The following is an 18,858-nucleotide window of genomic DNA, read 5'->3' as shown; positions in this document are numbered from 1 at the left end:
TTTAATAGGCTTTTCCTTAATCCCTTCTTATTATCCAAGATATTCACTTATCCAATGTTCTGCTGGCCTGTTTATGTTGGATAAGTAAGACTCTACTGTATATTTATAATATTATATTATCTGCTTAGAACTGGATTATATGAGGCCCCTTCTACACAGCTGGATAAAATGCACACTGAAGTGGATTATATGGCAGTGTGGAGTCAAGATAATCCAGTGCAAAGCAGATAATATAAGATTATAAATGGGTTATATAGCTGTGTGGAAGGGCCTTGAGCCTATACTGCCATATAGTCCAGTTCAAATTTGCTAATCTGTAGTTTATAGGCAGTGGGGAAAAGGCCTAAGTGAGGCCTAACTCTGCTTGTCCCCTGGGCTGAGTGGGTTGCTAGGAGACCAAGTGGGCGGAGCTTAGCCTTCTAACTGGCAGCAATTGGATAAAAACAATTCTTCCTCTCCCTATAATTAGGACTTTATTTTTCTTTTCTTTTTGTTGTATGAACGTAGAGGCAAGGATGAGGGGTTGTGCTGCCAAGTTTAGTGTTTCTGGGATGTGTAGTTTTGTTGTTTTGTCCTAGGCCGAAATTTCATTACCCTTTTATATATATAGATATTCACCCCAAATTCAGAATCTCAGTTTAAGATATGAAATAGAAATATGAAGTATCTGGTGTAACGACTGAACACATTAAATGTATATATTAACGTTATGCCCTGTCTTTCTCTCAGTATAGGATTTTAGGCAGCCTTATTAGGGGAATCTTTCACATTGCAAAGAGTTCATAGGAGATCATGCAGATATGCTACAGTCTTTTCTGTTCCAGAAACTGCAGGGATGTTCACACAACACAAATGCAGTCTGTGGGTAGCAAACACAGAATTAGTGGCTTTTAGAGTTTTTCCACATAGAACATTTAACACATGTATATTTTTCTCAGATTGCTGATCTGTACCCTAGTACATGTTTTGGAATACATAAGTGTATACATGTTTCTGTGTTTCGGTTACAGCATTCAAGCTTCTTAACTTGTACAAAAGCTCCCAAATTATTTATTTATACATTATTTTTAAAAAGAAGGTGGTTATTCATAAAAGTATTGTTGTTCTGTCATGTTCACTGGAGCTTCCACAGAACTATAACCTCTGGAAAATTCACGAAAATTTCTGGAAAATGTTAGGGATTTTTAAAAGATGGAATGAAAATACTAATGAAAATCTAATGTATTTTCTGACAAGTGTTCATTAAGAAGGGAGAACAGTGATAGAAAACAATAGGAATAATTCAGATAACAATTTCAGTCTCAAAGCAAAACAAAATGAAATAGGACACGATGATGTCCAATAAATCAGGGGTTATGCAGCAACTGGGTTGGAATTCAGCTGTAGGCATTGTCCTGTCACTTAATGGCTTCGAAGCAGCTGCTGGCTAAAGGCTGAGTTGAGGTTATTAGCTACAGCTATACTCTGTTCTCTAATTGGTGTTCTTGATCCTTTGCTTCATTCCCCTTCCCTACATATTTTTACTTCCATCTCATCTACCACTCAGCTTCATAGTGGCTTCAAACTCACCCAAAAGATCCACCTCACTATTTTCTGGAATAGCCTCCTTCCAGATAAAAAGGAATGTACTCCATAAAGGATGTGGGGAGTCTACATGTGTGTGTGTGTACATATATATGCTCTGAAGGGAAAAGTGTTCACCGGTTCACAAAATATATACATCTGTTCTTTTTACACGAGCAGAACAATACACTTGATGTATACTCTGTGTTTAGCATGATTCTTGTATGGGTACAAATCAGGAATAAACGCAGGTACATAGATTCTCACATTTGAGCATACTCATATGTACATGCAGAGTGAGCACATGTACCCTGTGAACACCTGTCTTACATTGGATACCTTGGAATACGCATCGGATCTTGTCCTCCAATGTTTCTGAACTCCACCTTTTATCAGTGCTTTTTGCCATAGCCAATGGTGAAGGATGGGAACGGAATTGACAGCCTTGTAACGTCTGTGGACCAGATATAACCAGTTATTTTCCCAAATTGTATTTTTCTCAATAAAGCATGCAAACTAATAATCTATACATTTGAAACTGTTAGGGAGATTTTCTGTGATTTGTAAACCAAAACCTAGATTTAAAAAACTCACATAATTGATCCAATGGGTAAAAACAGGCTGTTTTTCACTGTCGTAGTATGACATCATAAAATAGTTCAGTGTTTTAGGCCATGGTACAGTCAAGTAATAACTTATCGGGGGAGGACCTGAGACAGCTTTTTACATTAGAACGCTTTAAGATAGATCGGCTAAACAGCCAAAGTAAAATGCAATGCCAAAATAATAAATGTCCCTTTTCCCTTTCTGTTACCTTCCCTCTAATTTGAATGGGAAATGCATTATTTCTCCCCTCCCCCTTTGTTATTTTTTAGTTGGGAGTCTTTTTCTGTTTAGAACTATCAGTGTTAACCAACAGCTGATATTTTTCATAAATTTATCTTAACTTCAATAAATAGGCTAGTTTACAGCCTTTTCTTTCTTTTTTTTTTTAAAAAAGGAATGGTAGAAGGGGCTTTAGACTACCCATGTAAGTCATGAATAGAGTCTCTCTAATCTTCAAGTGGATATTTAGTTCAGTGCACTTGTCTTCATTGTGAAAATTGTAGGATAAATTAAACTTGGATTTTTTCCCCCAGTAGTTGCAAATATATGTGTCAGACATCAGCAACACAGTCCATTGTTTGATCGTTTTTCTTAGTCTGCTATGCTCATTGAGATGTTTCATAGTCCAAATGCAAAACCACGCTAAATACCTTTATGCAGTTTGTGCTTCATACACAATAATCTTGGCTCTTACTTGCTATATTGAAATCAGAATTACCTATTTTTACAAGGACCTCGATTCAGTCTAATGTCCTTTAAATACTAATTTCTAACTTCATAAATTGAGGTTCTTCTAGATTTGTAGCGGGCTCTGATGGCTAATTTATTTCTCGTGTTAGAAGTGAACCGAGGGTACAAAAAGGGACGAGGGAGAGGGCCTTCTCCGTCATGGCCCCCCGGCTTTGGATCTCACTTCCCAGGGAGATCAGGCAGACCCCTACCCTTCTCTCATTCCAGAAGAGCCTGAAAACATGACTCTTCCAGCAGGCCTTCAATAACTGATTTGGTAAGTCCGACCAGTTGTTTTTTCCAATTATAGTCCCGTATTTATGCCTCTTCCAGCACCTTGAAGGTGACGACAAATTGGACAATCCACCCCCTCCTGATGATTTTGGCATAATTAGCACTTTGGCCCAGGTTTCTCCTGATTTTATCTAGATTTTACCTTTTGTCCTTATATGTGCATTTTTACGACTGGTTTTCATTGTTTTTAATCTGTTTTATGTGTTATTTTATTGTTGTTGACTGGGCTTGGCCCCATGTAAGCCGCCCCGAGTCCCTTCGGGGAGATGGGGCGGGGTATAAGAATAAAATAATAATAATAATAATAATAATTATTATTATTTATTATTAAATTGTAATGGATATGCAATATGCATAGAGATTTTTTAAAGAAAAAAAACTAAATGTCTTTTGCCCAGTAGCTGGCCATTGTGCATGTAGCAGGGTTCAGAATGCATTGCAGTAGGTGGTCTGTGGTTTGCTCTTCTCCACAGTCATATATTGCGGACTCCACTTTGTAGCCCCATTTTTTTAAGGTTGGCTCTGCATCTTGTGGTGCCAGAGAGCAGTCTGTTCAGCACCTTCCAAGTTGCCCAGTCTTCTGTGTGCCCAGGAGGGAATCTCTCATCCAACGTCAGCCCTGATTAAGGTTCCTGGTTTTAGCCTGCCACTTTTGGACTCTCGCTTGCTGAGGTGTTTCTGCGAGTATCTCTGCAGATCTTAGAAAGCTATTTCTTGATTTACAGCGTTGGTGTGCTGGCTGATATCCAAAGAGGGGATGGGCCGGAGATGTCAATGCCTTGGTCCTTTCATTGTTGGCTGCTACTTCCCGGCGGATATCAGGTGGTGCAATGCCGGCTAAGCAGTATGATGGCTAATGTACAGAGACCTGAAATATACTAACATTTTCGGGGTGGGGGGAATGTAGCCCAAACAGAGTCTATGCAGAGTAAAACAGTTTTTATGGTGCCACAGGACTATATTGCTTTTGCTGCAGCAGACAAACAAAGCTGGCTCCTAAGGTGTTTTTTTATTTACTATACTAGCTGTGCTTGGCCACACGTTGCTGTGGCGAAGTATGGTGGTATGGGAAATAAAGTATTGAGGAATTGGTGGTAGTTAAGGTAAAGGGTAAAGGTTTTCTCCTGACATTAAGTCCAGTCATGTCTGACTCAGGGGGTTGGTACTCATCTCCATTTCTAAGACGAAGAGCTGGCGTTGTCCGTAGACTCCTCCAAGGTCATTTGGGATGACTGCATGGAGCGGCGTTACCTTCCCGCCGGAGCAGTACCTATTGATGCACTCACATTTGCATGTTTTTGAACTTCTGGGTTGGCAGAAGCTGGGGCTAACAGTGAGGGCTCTCTCTGCTCCCCCAATTCAAACCTGCGGCCTTTCGGTCCAGAAGTTCAGCAGCTCAGCGCTTTAACACGCTGCGCCATCAGGGAATATTATTTCCTAAAGGTTGTGAATATACAATATTTCTGATTGGTTTTTTTGTCTGTTGTTTTTTTTTTTGTCTGTTGGTGGCAAGTATGAATGCTGCAATTAGGGAAAATGATTAGGATGTAATGGCCTTGCAGCTTTAAAGCCTGGCTGTTTCCTCCCTGAGTGAATTTTTTGTTGAGAGGTGTTAGCTGGCCCTGATTGTTTCCTGTGTGGAATTCCCCTGTTTTCAGAGTGTTGTTCTTTATTTAGTGTTCTGATTTTAGAGATTGTACTGTTCTTTTTTATTATACCACATTAATTTTTATATATTCTGATTTTAGTGTTTTTGAATACTTGGAGCCAGATTGTATTCATTTTCATGGTTGACCGCAACACAATAATAATAATAATAATAATAATGATGATGATGATGATGATGATAGTAATTTATTTATTTATTTATTTTTCGAACTTATATGCTGCCACTCCCCTAGGGCTCGGGGCGGCTTACAAGAGCCGGCTAAAATCAACAATTTTTTTTTTAAAAAAAAAAACACCTTAAAAACATCTTTTAAAACATCTTAAAAACATCCTAAAAGCACCTTTTAAAACATCAACAACAGAACTCAAAAGCCTGTCGAAACAGATGTGTCTTACATGCCCTGCGGAAGGCCAACAAGTCCCGCAAGGCACGAACTTCAGGTGGCAAGGTGTTCCAGAGCAATGGCGCCACTACTGAAAAGGCTCTGCGTCTAGTTGCAGTTAGATGAAAAGTCTTAAAACTGGGGACTTCCAGTAGGTCTTGGTCCTCAGAACGGAGGGATCTCTGGGGTTTGTAGGGAGTGAGGCAGTCCCTCAGGTACATCGGCCCTAGACCATGTAAGGCAGGGGTCCTCAAACTTTTAAAGCAGAGGGCCGGTCCACGATCCTTCAGACTGTTGAGGGGCCGAATTATCATTTGAAAAAAAAAAAACGAAAAATTCCTATGCACACTGCACATATCTTATTTGTAGTGCAAAATAATAACAATAACAATGAAAGACCAATACAATATTTAAAAATGAAAATAAATTTAACCAACATAAACCTGTCAGGATTTCAATAGGAAGTGTGGGCCTGCTTCTGGCCAATGAGATAGTCAGGTTAATTAGGATTATTGTTGTTGTGTGTCTTCAAGTCATTTCAGACTTTGGGCAAGCCGAAGTCCAAAATTATTTATTTATTCATTTACTACATTTATTTACTACATTTATATCCCACCCTTCTCACCCTGAAGGGAACTCAGAGCAGCTCTATGTACATACAATATATTATATTATTAGCATAGCACAATATTAGCATTATATATTACTATATTGAACTATACCACTATATGTAACATTATATGTAATATATAACATATAATTAATATTATTATATGGTATTATTATTAGTATTATATTGTATAAAATGATAATATTATTATCAATATCATATATATATACAATATATTATATTATTAAAACTGATATAAAAATATTATATTATAAATGAGGGTGGGGGCCAGGTAAATGACTTTGGAGGGCCGCATCTGGCCCCCGGGCCTTAGTTTGGGGACCCCTGATGTAAGGCCTTGAAGGTAAGCACCATCACTTTGAAAGTGATCCGGTGCTCAATTGGTAACCAGTGCAGCTGCCGTAAGATTGGTGTTATGTGGCATCTTATCGAGACTCTGGCAAGGAGCCGGGCAGCTGCATTTTGCACCAATTTGAGCTTCCGGATCACCGACACAGGAAGGCCAATGTAAAGGGCGTTACAGTAATCCAGTCTCGAGATGACTGTAGCCTGGATCACCGTAGCCAGGTTGTCCCTAGACAGATAGGGGGCTAGGGGGCTAGCTTCACTCCCTTCTCAACTTCCTTTCTGGAAGAATCCTTTCTTGGGAGGTGTTAGCTGGCCCTGATTGTTTCCTTTTTGAAATTTCCAATTTCCCTGCTTTCAGACTGTTGGTCTTTATTTACTGTCCTGGTTTTAGAGATTATATTGTTCTGCATTATTCTATTCCAGTAATTATTTCATATTAAAGTAGAATCTCATTTATCCAACATTAGCTTATATAATGTTCTGTTAATGTGGGATTTGTGTATAGATAGTGTTTAAATGAAATTTGTGTCTAGCATGTATTGCATCATCCAGGAAATGCTATAGTGTGTAAAGAGTTAATTTGGTAAGAAGCTGTATTGATCTTGGATATGTGGCTGGAGCCAGATAGGAGTGTCCAGACTCAAGTGTGTTTGTATATTGCTGATTGCATCAGATGAGATCTGTTTCTGCCTGCTGAGAAGATCTGTGCTGTTTGTCTAGAGCGAAAGTCTTATGTCCATTGTCTGAAAGTCTGTTTGTTTTGTTCAGTAAACTTTGTAAATACTTTTTAACATCGTCTCTGACGTCCTTTTGTTCTGCGCTCAACTGACATCATTCATCTGCTACTACGCTGCGTGCATTACTCTGACAATTGGTTATGGGCCCAGATCCCAGACCAGACTGACCAGTTCCCAGATGCCAGTGCCAAGACTGGACCGGAGTTCTGGAGTTTGGAGTCGAGAGGAAGTTGGAGCTGCGAGTGTGACCAGAGACGAGACCTGCTGTTTTGGTGAGCCTGCTTGACTGTGAATCTGGTGTGTCTTCGGAGGAAGATTGATTCCATAGAGAAGCAGAGTCGCAGCGGGGCATGCGGAGGCCTGACTGATTGATGGCCAGAGGTGAGAAGTTTGGAGCCATAAATGGAGAAGCTTGAGGGGGAGACTGCCAGACGCTGCTGAAAGTGTGGAACCATCAGCGGCAGGGCTGTTAACTCGAGTGCGAGAGTCTCCGGAAGGTGAGAGGATGGCTGCCTTAAACTCATTTACGATGATGGACAAATTAAATGATCACAATTACAAAGAATGGTGTGTATATATGCAGCATTTGCTGGTGAGAGAAGGGCTGCAGAAGACCATCTTAGGCACAGAAGCAGACAGAGAGAAAAATGAGAGAGGGCTGGCGACTTTGATCCTGAGTGTGATGCCAGATCAATTGGTGCATGTACAAAATCTCCAGACTGCCCAAGAAGTATGGCTTGCTCTTAAGCGTGTTCACCAGAGAGAAAGCACACTGGGCAAGATGATCTGGGTGAAGAGATTGTACAGAACCAGGCTGTCTGAAGGTGGAGATGTAAGACAGCATGTGAAGAAGATGAAGGAATTGTTCCTAGAATGCCAAGCCAGAGGTGTTCAAATAGACAAAGAGCAGTAGGCATACATCTTGATGTCTAGCCTGACTAATGACTGGGACCATTTGCTGTATTCACTGCAAGCCGTGCCATCTCAAGATTTGAGTTTGGATTTGGTGTGTGCGCGCGAGTACTTGAGGAACAGGACCGGCGTTCTTTTGAGCAGGAGTCGGCTCGAGGCTGCAGGAGTGAGGGGGAGTCCCATGTGGAGGTGAAAGAAACGGAGCATGTGTTTGCAGATGTGCGTGTGTCAACTGCAAGAAGGTGTTTTGTTTGCAACAAGCCAGGGCATCTACCCAGAGACTGCAGAAGCAAGGGACAACAGGCCAGAGGATGTGGACATCGTTCCAGAGGCTTCAACAGGAGCAGAGGTGCATCTAACAACTTCTCTGGACCTACGATAATGATGGCTGCAAATGAAGACACGGATCAACAGACCAACAAGTGGGTGCTGGACTCAGGTGCAACTCATCATATCACGAACAATCTTTCTTGTCTGAGAAATGTGCAGTCAACAGAAGGAGCGACTGTTACTTTGGCTGATGGGTCATTTAAATTGTTTTCTCAATTTGGCACTTGTTATATTCCCTGTTTGAGAGTGTATTGGGAAAAAGTTTTGTATGTACCTGAAATGAAATCTAATCTGCTAAGTGTTGCCACCTTAACAGACCACCAGTATAAAGTGAATTTTAAAGGTATCTATTGTTATGTTTATGACAGAGAAGGAAAGCTAGTAGGAAAAGGAGTAAAACGGAACAAGATGTATGAAATGTTTGACAAAGTAAATAGCATTGATCACGAAAATGTAGAAATCATGTGTGTTGGAGGTCAAATACAACATGATCGTTGTGTACATTTGTTCCATAGAGTCATGGGTCATGCAAACATGGATATTCTGAAGAAGACACTTGATTTAATCCCAGAGTATAAAATGGAGTCTTGCCATTATGAACTAGATTGTGCCATATGGAAACAGGTGAAAAAGGTTTGTTTGAAAAGGCACATGTTTAGATTGAAGGACCATTTGAGGAAAGTACTGGTGGGTCGAAATACATGATGTTGTTTGTAGAGAGATTAAGCAGATTTGGTTACATATATTTCTTCAAAGAATTATCTGAAGCAACTAAAAATTGTCTAATTGGCTGAGTTTAATTGAAAACGTGTATGATAAGAAATTGGATACTCTCATAATTGACAAAGGGGCAGAAGTTTGTATTGATGAGTTCAAGAAGCTATTAAGGTCAAAGAACATTGATTGTTTAGAAATTGGACAGTTTAAGGCTGAAGAAGGGATTGCAGAGAAAAGAGTGCAAGTCCTAAATGAAATGAAAACATGTATGTTTAAAGATAGCCATATTTCAAACAGTTATTGGCCTGAGGTGCTTCATACTTGTAATTACATAACAAATAGGTTGTGGGATGAGTGTGTACAAGATATCTCATTTCGTAAAGTGTACAATTATGTTCCAAATTACAAATTTCTAAGAATTTTTGGTCAGAGAGCAAATGTATTAATTCCGGCAAATTCTGGCAAAAGAAAGGTCCCAAAAGAAGCAAAGGCACAAGGAAATGACTTTCATTGGATATTACAAAAGGTCTTATAAATTTTTAGACTACAAAAACGTGTTTGATAATCCAGAACATTGGATAAGTGAGACTCTACTGTAATTACTACATAGCATTACTGAGCATGGAACTACTGTTGTTCAAATTTGTTGCATAATATGATGTTTTGGTGCTTAATTTGTATAACGATTACCTAATTTGATGTTTAATCGGCTTTTCCTGAATCCCTTCTTATTATCCAACATATTCACTTATCCAGCCAGCTTGTTTATGTTGGATAAGTGAGACTCTACTGTATATTGATAATCGTATATTATCTGCTTAGAACTGGATTATATGAGCCCCTTCTTCACAGCTGTATAAAATGCACACTGAAGTGGATTATATGGCAGTGTGGAGTCAAGATAATCCAGTGCAAAGCAGATAATATAAGATTATAAATGGGTTATATAGCTGTGTGGAAGGGCCTTGAGTCTACACTGCCATATAATCCAGTGCAAATTAGCCTGTCTGCCTGTCCCCTGGGCTGAGTTGGTTGCTAGGAGATCTAGTGGGCAGAGATTAGTCCTCTAACTGGCAGCAATTGGATAAAAACAATTATTCCTTTCCCTCTAATTAGGACTTTATTTTTCTTTTCTTTTTGTTGTATCAACCTAGAGGCGTGGATGATGGGTTGTGTTGTCAAATTTGTTGTTTTGTTGGTCGCTGTGATGCGATCACTCATTTAAATATATATAGATTCCTTTGCCAAGTTCATCCTATTTCTTTCCCGTGGTTTGTGCATTAGTGTAGGGCAGGGTTGTCCAAACCTTTTAAGCCGAGGTCACTTCACGGTCCCTCAGCCTGTTGGGTGGCCCGACTATAGTTTGAAAAAAAAAAAGAACACATTTTTATCCACACTGCATATGTCTCATTTGTAGTGCAACCCCCCCCCCCCCACACACACACAAAAGAACAATACAATATATAAAACTTAGAACAATTTTAACCAATGTAAATGGGTCAATGGGGAAGTGTGGGCCTGCTTTTGACAGATTGGAGTCAAGCTAATTAGGATTGTTGTTGTGCGGCTTCAAGTAGTTTCAGACAGTGGCATATAATGCCGCAGAGTCTGGTGGAGCCTGGCTTTTCTGGAGAGTCGGCAGGGCCATCTGTTGGGAAGGCTTTGATTGTGGTGGGGAGCTTATAATTGCCGCCTTTCTCTCTCCTTTTCTTCCCAAGGGAAGAGCCGTAGCAATGGGCAGCTTTCTTTCTTTTGCAAAGAAATAAAAAAAAAGGTTTTGGAGAGAGAGAGAGAAAGAGAGAGAGAAGGGGCCACTAGAATGGGATGACCAAGGCCAATCATGGTGAAGGAATGCAAGAGGCCACCATTTCTTTCTCTCCTCCCAAGAGCCCGCCTTTTCTTAAGTCCTGATCCCCAAGAAGGATCGATCGAAGAGAGGAAGGATGTCAAAAAAGGGAGTTAGGAAGGGAGAGAGGGCTAGTGGAAATTTGAACATGTGCTGCAACTGGCCCCCAGGCCGGACTTTACACATGCTTGGGTAGGGGCATTTAAGACCACAAATCTTTTTAGCTGCAGCCTTGTTGTTTTCTGCTATTGGGTGGTTACTGTCATCAGAAATCATTGAGACTATTATGTTCAGTGTTTGTATTTCTCCTGCTTTTTGGAATACTGTTTCCCTCCTCTCACTTAACTAAGTTTAAATTCTCCTGCTTAGGTTTGCAAAACCACAGGAAACATGTTCCTGCCAAACACTGTGCTGTACAAACCATCTCTTGGCAGACCATTCTTCAGTCAATTGAAGAAGCCAAAATATTTTCTAAAAGTGCCGTCATCAGAGCTAGCTTTTTACTTTCTGTATTTTTCTTTATTTAATACAGAGCTAAAATGTGGAATTCACTTTTTTGTTTTTCTGTGTTTAAAATTTAAAAAATATTTTATGGAAACAATCTCTCCACCAAAAAAAAATCCACTACGTGAGGTTTATTGAATTTGTTACCTGATTATAAATAACCAAGAAATCTCCAGATGTCTTAGCTTTTCAAAAACCATTATGTGAACAGAGGTGAGTGAGAAGACTGGTAGAACAAATAAACTTGTACCTAGTCTCATAGAATTTACTGTGATCTTGGTTATCTTTAGTCACCCTTGCTTTTTCAATTTTTCCATTAACAGGATATTCTAAACTCTATCTAACCACCAATAAAGTAATAGGGCTTTCCAATTACAGACAGTCCCCAAGTAATGAACAAGATGGGCTCTGTACATTTCTTCTTAAGTTGAATTTGTATGTAAGTCAGAACAGGTACATTTTTAAGTGTAGCTCCAGCCAAAAATATATGTTTAGCTTTGGATAGCATAGGGAAGGGTTAACATCTCTGTGGTGTTTATTTTGCTGTCTGTCTACTTGTTCAGAAGATTTCACCTCACTTTCTGTCACTGTAACAATTGGATTTTAAACATGTGGCTTGTTGTGGAAACAAGGATTGGAGATAAAGCCTCAGTGAGACCCCTTTTCCCTATGATAATAATGCTTTCAGGAGTAGATTTCACTTCTGAGGAGCAGATTTCTTTCACTTCCTATTGTCTCACCTCCATTCTTAACCATGAGTCATTTGTAAGTCGGATGTTTGTAACTCAGGGATTGCATGTTGCCATTTATAAATATACTATGATGTTTAATGAGAAAGGTAGTTATTCGCATTATTTAAAAAGGCATTATTCTGAAGCTTGGTGATAAAGGAATTATTTGTGATCTAATTTTATTGATTTCTGCAAATTCCAAATTCCAGAAGTGTTGTTCTCATGATCATGACTACCATGTATGTTGAGAAGGCCCCAATTTACCACATTGTTCACAAAAATCCTATTTTGAACCTTTTTGAAGTATTTTATATTTCCAGGAGTTTAAATGCCATTGATTTATTGATTTTATACAGTGCTTTTTGACACTTGAGAACAAAAAAAACCACTTTGGCCCTCTTAATCACAATTTGTTTCAGTAATGACTTTCATCTTTGACAACTTTAAAAAAACAATTGGAGGTTAGGGTTATCAGTGGCTACTGGGTTGCTGTATATCACATTATGTATCAGAGATGGTATATAAAAATAACTGCTTTGTCGTCATCTCCCCCCCCTCCAAAATCCCAATTCTTCTACTTCAGGAAGAAGCCCATCATAATTAGTGAAGCAACTCTAGAAAGAATAGATGTTACTTGGTCAATTAAGGACAGAACAGACGATTGCATGATGTGATATTGGATTTAGACTATCAAAACATGATAGTGTATGAGTGAACCTCTTCCATTCAATTATCATTCAATCCATCTGGACTTTAGACACTTAAAATAAACCTAAAAGTTTTTACTGCATCTACTTAAAAATTTCCATGTGTCCAGTGACACTCCCAGTTGAAAATATGACCCTTTTGTTTCCATGTAAAGATGAAAAAGTTCTGCATTTTTGTCCCTGCATGCAGTTACGCAAGCTTCGGTCTAAATTTATACCCCTTTTATTATTCTACACCTGGCCAGATTATAACAAAGTGAAAAATAGCCTGACTTTATGAACTCTGAAATTCCTGCAGTACATAGCCAAAACTATTAAGGACCTGAAATTTCTTAAGTGTATTGACTGTTCTAGTCATGAACAAATATCCCAATAACCATGAGATTCCTTTTCTAAATAGTGGGCTGTAATAGTTTATTTTGCTCTCCCTATTTTAAATATAATCCATCTTTTTGGGGTTTGCCAAGTTTAAATTGTGAAGGTATGTTTTGAAGAAAACAATAGCTGAGCATGTATTCTAGCTTCTGCAGCACTAACAGAAATAACAAAACTTCCAGTACAGCATACCGTGTTCCTTCCTGTCCTTTGTGACACACAAATGGGAAAGCAAATTAGGTCATCAGGAATCTTTTGAATCTAACAGATCTGCATTATGCCAGGATAGGGACTTTGCAAAAGTCCAATTTACTTTAGTTGATGTTTAGAATACTTTATAATTGTATTGTAAAACGTCAAGAAAGCATAATTGATTACCAATATATTGCATATAATTTTTCACAACATTTTATTTATGTTGTTATACTGCCAGTGATTTTTTTAAAAAAACATTTTTTTATCATTTAACCTATATAACTTTCAGTCTTCTGCTGTTAATTGTAGCTTGTGCTGATTTGAACCGCTTGTGCTGTTGGTATTTCCCATCTTCACCTATCTGATTTCTTCACTGGAAATCCTGTGTATTATCAGAGCCTCTGTTTGCAAAGCACATGTTGTACCACTTCTGTGGCCTATTTCTTAAATATTTGCTTATCTTCTTATCTAGCAGAATTAGGGAAAGTGTTTCACAAAGCTGAAAAACAAGGAGGAATTGAGTATTGGAAACTGAAGAGGTCCATGCTTATGGAAAAAGAGCTTGCTGCTTCATAGTTTCCTACTGTTTTAACCATGTAGGAGAGAACCCCAGCTTATAGGGAACACATTCCCTGTATAAGCCTTCATATCTTATCTTTGGATGGCTGCTGCCCAATTAAAAGTAGAAGGTTACTTTTGAAAGGTAATTAGTTAATATAAATGGGATGTTCTCCAAAGTATTTAATTGTCATTTTAGCTATATTTTTAAAGAATAATGATCACCCATTCTCAGAAGAAACTAAACTATTTGCTTTTAAAAAGTTCAGTGCTAAAAGTTGGTGGTACAAAATAGATTCTCTTTCTCTTCACTTCAGCATTGAGAGCCTGAGAAAGCAGTAGAGAAGGCACAGCAACAACAAGCAGTTGTACTTTATAAAATAAATAAAAAATAATAAACTTTATTTTTATATCCCGCTCCATCTCCCCGAAGGGACTCGGGGCAGCTCACAACAGGGACAAGCCCGAAACAATGACACAACATATTTGACAAAACTTAAAACATTTCAACGATACACAAAATAAAATAATGGACAATACATTAAAATACAAGCATATAAAATCAGAGTAATTAAAAGCAAACCAGCAGGGACAGGTTTCATAAAGTGCTGTATCATGGCAATGAGTAACAGTGATAAAGTGCCATACGGTTTTATAAACATAAAGAAGTATTCTGGTGACAACTCTATTGGGCCTATTCATTCAAACGCACTCCGGAACAACCATGTTTTCAATTCCCGGTGGAAAATGGGCAGGGAAGGAGCTAACCTGATCTCCCTGGGGAGAGAGTTCCAGAGCCGGGGGGCCATTGCCGAGAAGGCCCTCTCCCTCGTCCCCACCAGCCGCATTTGAGACAAAGGCGGGAGCGAGAGGAGCACCTCCCCGGATGATCTTAGGGTTTGCATCAGTTCGTAGGAGAGGAGATGATCACTGAGATAGGCAGGTCCTGAACCGTTTAAGTCTTTATTAGGTAATAACCTACACCTTGAATTGGGCCCGGAAACTTATTGGTAACCAGTGGAGCTGTTTAAACAAAGGAGTATTCTGCTCCTGCCATTTAGTGCATTTATTCATTTGAATCAGTGGTTCTCAACCTGTTGGTCCCCAGGTGTTTTGGCCTGCAACTCCCAGAAATCCCAGCCAGTTTACCAGTTGTTATCCTATATTCAGTTACAAATGTAACCTGCAAATATAATAAGCGATTGCTCATTGTTTCATAAAAGAATAAATGAAAGTAACTAATTATTTGCAGCTGCTTCTCCCATCTCTTATCAGTTATTTAGTGCTTCTGTCAGAGTTCTTACTTCATCTTCATAGTGAAATATGCCTGGGAAAGTGACTTACCTGTAGTTTCTCAGAACTGTATAGCTGAGTCAGATTTGATCTTATCCATTGTGCCATACTAGCCCAAAATTAATATATTTATTGTTTTGGTGCTTTTCATTGTTTGTAAAGCATTATTTTCAAGGGTATTGAAATACATATATAGTCAGAACAGGTTTTTAAAAAACAAACATGGAACTAAAACAAATTTTCAATTTATCTGTAAATTTGCTTTCAACATTGTTTTTGATTAACGCCATATTTTATAATTACTTCCTAAGTGCAGTTGAAAGAAAAAGCAATATATCAAAATCCTATTAAAATAGATTAGTGTGAAGAAATACTCTTCTGAATTCTCATTGATTTTAATAGGATTTAATAGGACTTGCTTATAAGTACTTAAAGTACAATTGTATTTACCAGAGTTGGAAAGATCTATGGCATCGCCTGTTATCTCCAAATCTAGTGACTAAAGAAGCAGGTTGGAATAGCAGTATTTTGGATGTTTTTGTTCAGACATTTTAAAACCCTCTCTTCCCATTAAAGCAAACTATTTGCTTTTATGATTATTATATTTATGTCTTGCTGTTTCCCAGTTTGAGAGTTGACTTACATCAGTTAAACATAATAAAAAATCATAGCATACAAACATTGGAAAGCAATTAAGCCATCATAAAATTAAAACCGATTAAAGTATAAAATAGTCAATAACAATAGCAACAAATGAATTTCTTTTACCTTAAAATATTAATCTTTCCATTTGTTTTCTCATACAGTATAAATTTCTGTATGCATTTTGGTACATGTTGGCCGTTTTAGACATTGAAACAAATTTGTGTAAATGTCTAAACAATATACAGTATTTACAGTGTACTTAACATAAAATGCTTCAGCTGTACGTCATAAAAAGGAAAATCAGACTGTTTAGCAAGCCTTGCAAATGCTGGTTTGTTAACAGTAAATGTATGATTTTATACCTATTTTATATACCTATATACCCATTGTCATGTAAAAAATTCCCAGGCAGAAAGGGGTTGTGAGTGAAAAAGATTTAAGAAGCCTTGGTCTAACTTATCTGGGAAGGGGGTTCCAGAGCCTAGAGAAAGCTATTGAGAACATACTCTCCTGTGTTCCCACCAAATGTAGATGTGAGAGTGGTGTGTCAGAGAGAAGGATCTCCCAGATAATAATCTCAAAAACACAAGTAGGTTCATGTGGATGGATACAGTCATTCAGATAACCTGAACATGAGCTGTACAGGACTTTATAGACACCATGAACACTTCGAATTCTGCTCAAAAATAGACAAGTACTGAATCTGAACTGTTGTAGCAAAGAAGTTGTGTGGTCTCTGTAACCAGTTCTAGGGCTACTAGTTACAGGGGCTGTTTGAAACCATGTTGGAAAGAAAGGGCTAGTAAAGCAAATTGGTTCGTCATTCCTACAGCATGAAATGTCCTATATGGTCCTTACTGTCTGCAGAATCCCACTGGTAATTCAGACGTGGCAGTGGAGATTTCCATCAATATTAGTAGACGACTTTATCCATGGACTCCCCATTTAGTCCTTTTCCATGGAAATGAGACATTAGTAGACAATTTTGGCCATGGATTCCCCACTTAGTCCTTTCCCATGGAAATGAGACATCTATGGCATACTAGTGACCATCAGCAGTCCTTCTAGGGAGCTTAGAAGTGCCTTCTTATAGCATTCCCCAACCAAATGTGTCTTTGATGCAATGTACTTCAACTACCATCAATGTTATTTATTCAGTTGTGGGTAATGAAATTTGTGGTAAACAAATATCAGTTGTTCCACGTGGAAGAATACCAAATATACGTTAGGTTACGCCAGTTATTCAATAGGATTCTTCTTTTTCATTCAAGCATTATTTTGTACCCTTGAAAGCATTTTGGGTACTGTTGAAAAAGCCTTGATTTAAAAAAAAAAATAGAAATCACGAAGGTAGTGTTTATAGTTTTGAATAGTTTTTAACTTTCATTTCAGAAAATCAAGGTTGTCTTCATCATGTTGTTCATGAACGTTTGGGTGAGCTACTCCGTGTGTTAAAGGCAATAATAAACAAACACCAGAGTCTCAATTCAGTTGACATTCTAAGTGCTGCTGGAACAGTCATTGCAAAAGTGAAAGGTAAGGAAACAAATCTACAGTATTGGATTATTACAAGTGAATATAAGCTGAAATATGTGAAGTCTTGTAATGTGGGATAATGAGGAGATTGTGCTTCTGAACTGTCTAATTTCCATCAGTCAAAAAAGTAATTATAGGACTTTTCTTCACATATGTCCTCATCAGTATGGCCCCTTAAGTCTATGGCATATGTGTGCTTTCTCCATTGAATACATAGACATCTATTTAAAGCCCATATAGATACTGTCTTCCTATTTGATAATTCACCAATTTGCTTTGTACTAGTAATACTATTTAACATTTATGCAAGCTTTATTCAAAAATTGAATAGCTGTCATTATATGACCCTTAAGACCAGAATTTTAGCTGTATTACAGGCTAAGAATGTAGAGAAAGAGAACATATACAATTTACTTAGTATGTTTATAGCTGTGCTAAGTATTACAATAGAGGTTTTACAGTTTACAGTTCATCTTTACTTTGTTTTAACAGCAACTGTAGGATTTAGCATGATCAGAAACGTTCTTGTGGATCTTTAATGTGTCTTTTATTTCTAAGCTAGTGGTCATGTTTAGAACTGGTTTATGAGGCATATGTACAGAAAACTATTTACTGCTATTTTGGGTTGTTTTTTTAGTTTGTTTTGTTGCATTTAATGTCATAAGTTGTCATTCAAGGCTATGATAAGTATAATAATGCTTGAGATAAAGTTGGACATCCCTGATCCAGTCAGTATGTTCATAACCGTTGGTCTGAAATCAGATATATGCAGTTTTATCATCTTGTTTTGAGGAACAATTGTTTCTTAACTCTGGATTCAAAATGAGAAAGAGAAACCACAAATGCAAAAACATCTGGTTATTGTGTAAGTAGGTTGTGAAACTACCAGCATCATCAAAAGACCTAAGAAACTTCCTGATTACACTATGTAACACGATTTTTGTTCCTGGGTTATAAATGTCATTTCCTAATTGGTTCTATCATAAAAACATGGAAAAGGTTTATTCAACTGCAGACATTGTTTTTGCGGGACACCCTGCAGCACATTTTGCTATAGTTTTTAAATTAATATCTCATAGAACCTCAACCAATTCAACATAGTTTGTGGAGCAACAAAAATAATTCTGGAGTATAACAATTACTTTCAAAGTAAGTACCACACAGTTAAGCAGGAAATAACACTTTCAAACCAGGAACAGAAAATGTTACAAATTTTGTTTCATAGTATTGTTGTTATATTTATTTATACCCCTCTTTATCTCCCCAAAGGGGACTCAAAGCAGCTTGACATAAAAGCATTGGAATCCAAATTAAAATATACAAATATACAAACATTAAAATAGAATTAAACACAACCAATATTTTAAAAAACAGTTAAAGTCTATCAAACATAAGGTAAAGGTTTTCCCTGACATTAATTCTAGTCATGTCTGACTCTGGAGGTTGGTGCTCATCTCCATTTCAAAGCTGAAGAGCTCACGTTGTCTGTAGACATCTCCAAGGTCATGTGGCAGGCATTATTGCATGGAGCGCTGCTACATTCCCGCTGG

At 38.0% G+C, this 18,858-nt stretch overlaps 1 protein-coding gene across 2 annotated transcripts in view; it reads left to right on the top strand.

Annotated features, from left to right (window-relative positions):
* The window catches only part of arhgap29 (Rho GTPase activating protein 29), a 78,353-nt gene that overhangs the window by 20,998 nt on the left and 38,497 nt on the right, over nt 1–18,858 (top strand). Inside the window, exon 3 of one of the 2 annotated variants that reach the window (XM_008109182.3) lies at nt 17,165–17,308. The exons of the other annotated variant lie outside the window; for it this stretch is intronic. Within the exon in view, the coding sequence (XP_008107389.1) occupies nt 17,165–17,308 (144 nt within the window). The remainder of the gene's footprint in view (nt 1–17,164; nt 17,309–18,858) is intronic. 2 annotated transcript variants of the gene reach the window in all.

Source organism: Anolis carolinensis, chromosome 4, assembly GCF_035594765.1.
Source record: "Anolis carolinensis isolate JA03-04 chromosome 4, rAnoCar3.1.pri, whole genome shotgun sequence".
Classification (NCBI taxonomy): domain Eukaryota; kingdom Metazoa; phylum Chordata; class Lepidosauria; order Squamata; family Dactyloidae; genus Anolis; species Anolis carolinensis.
This window is presented reverse-complemented; position numbering and strand designations above follow the sequence as displayed.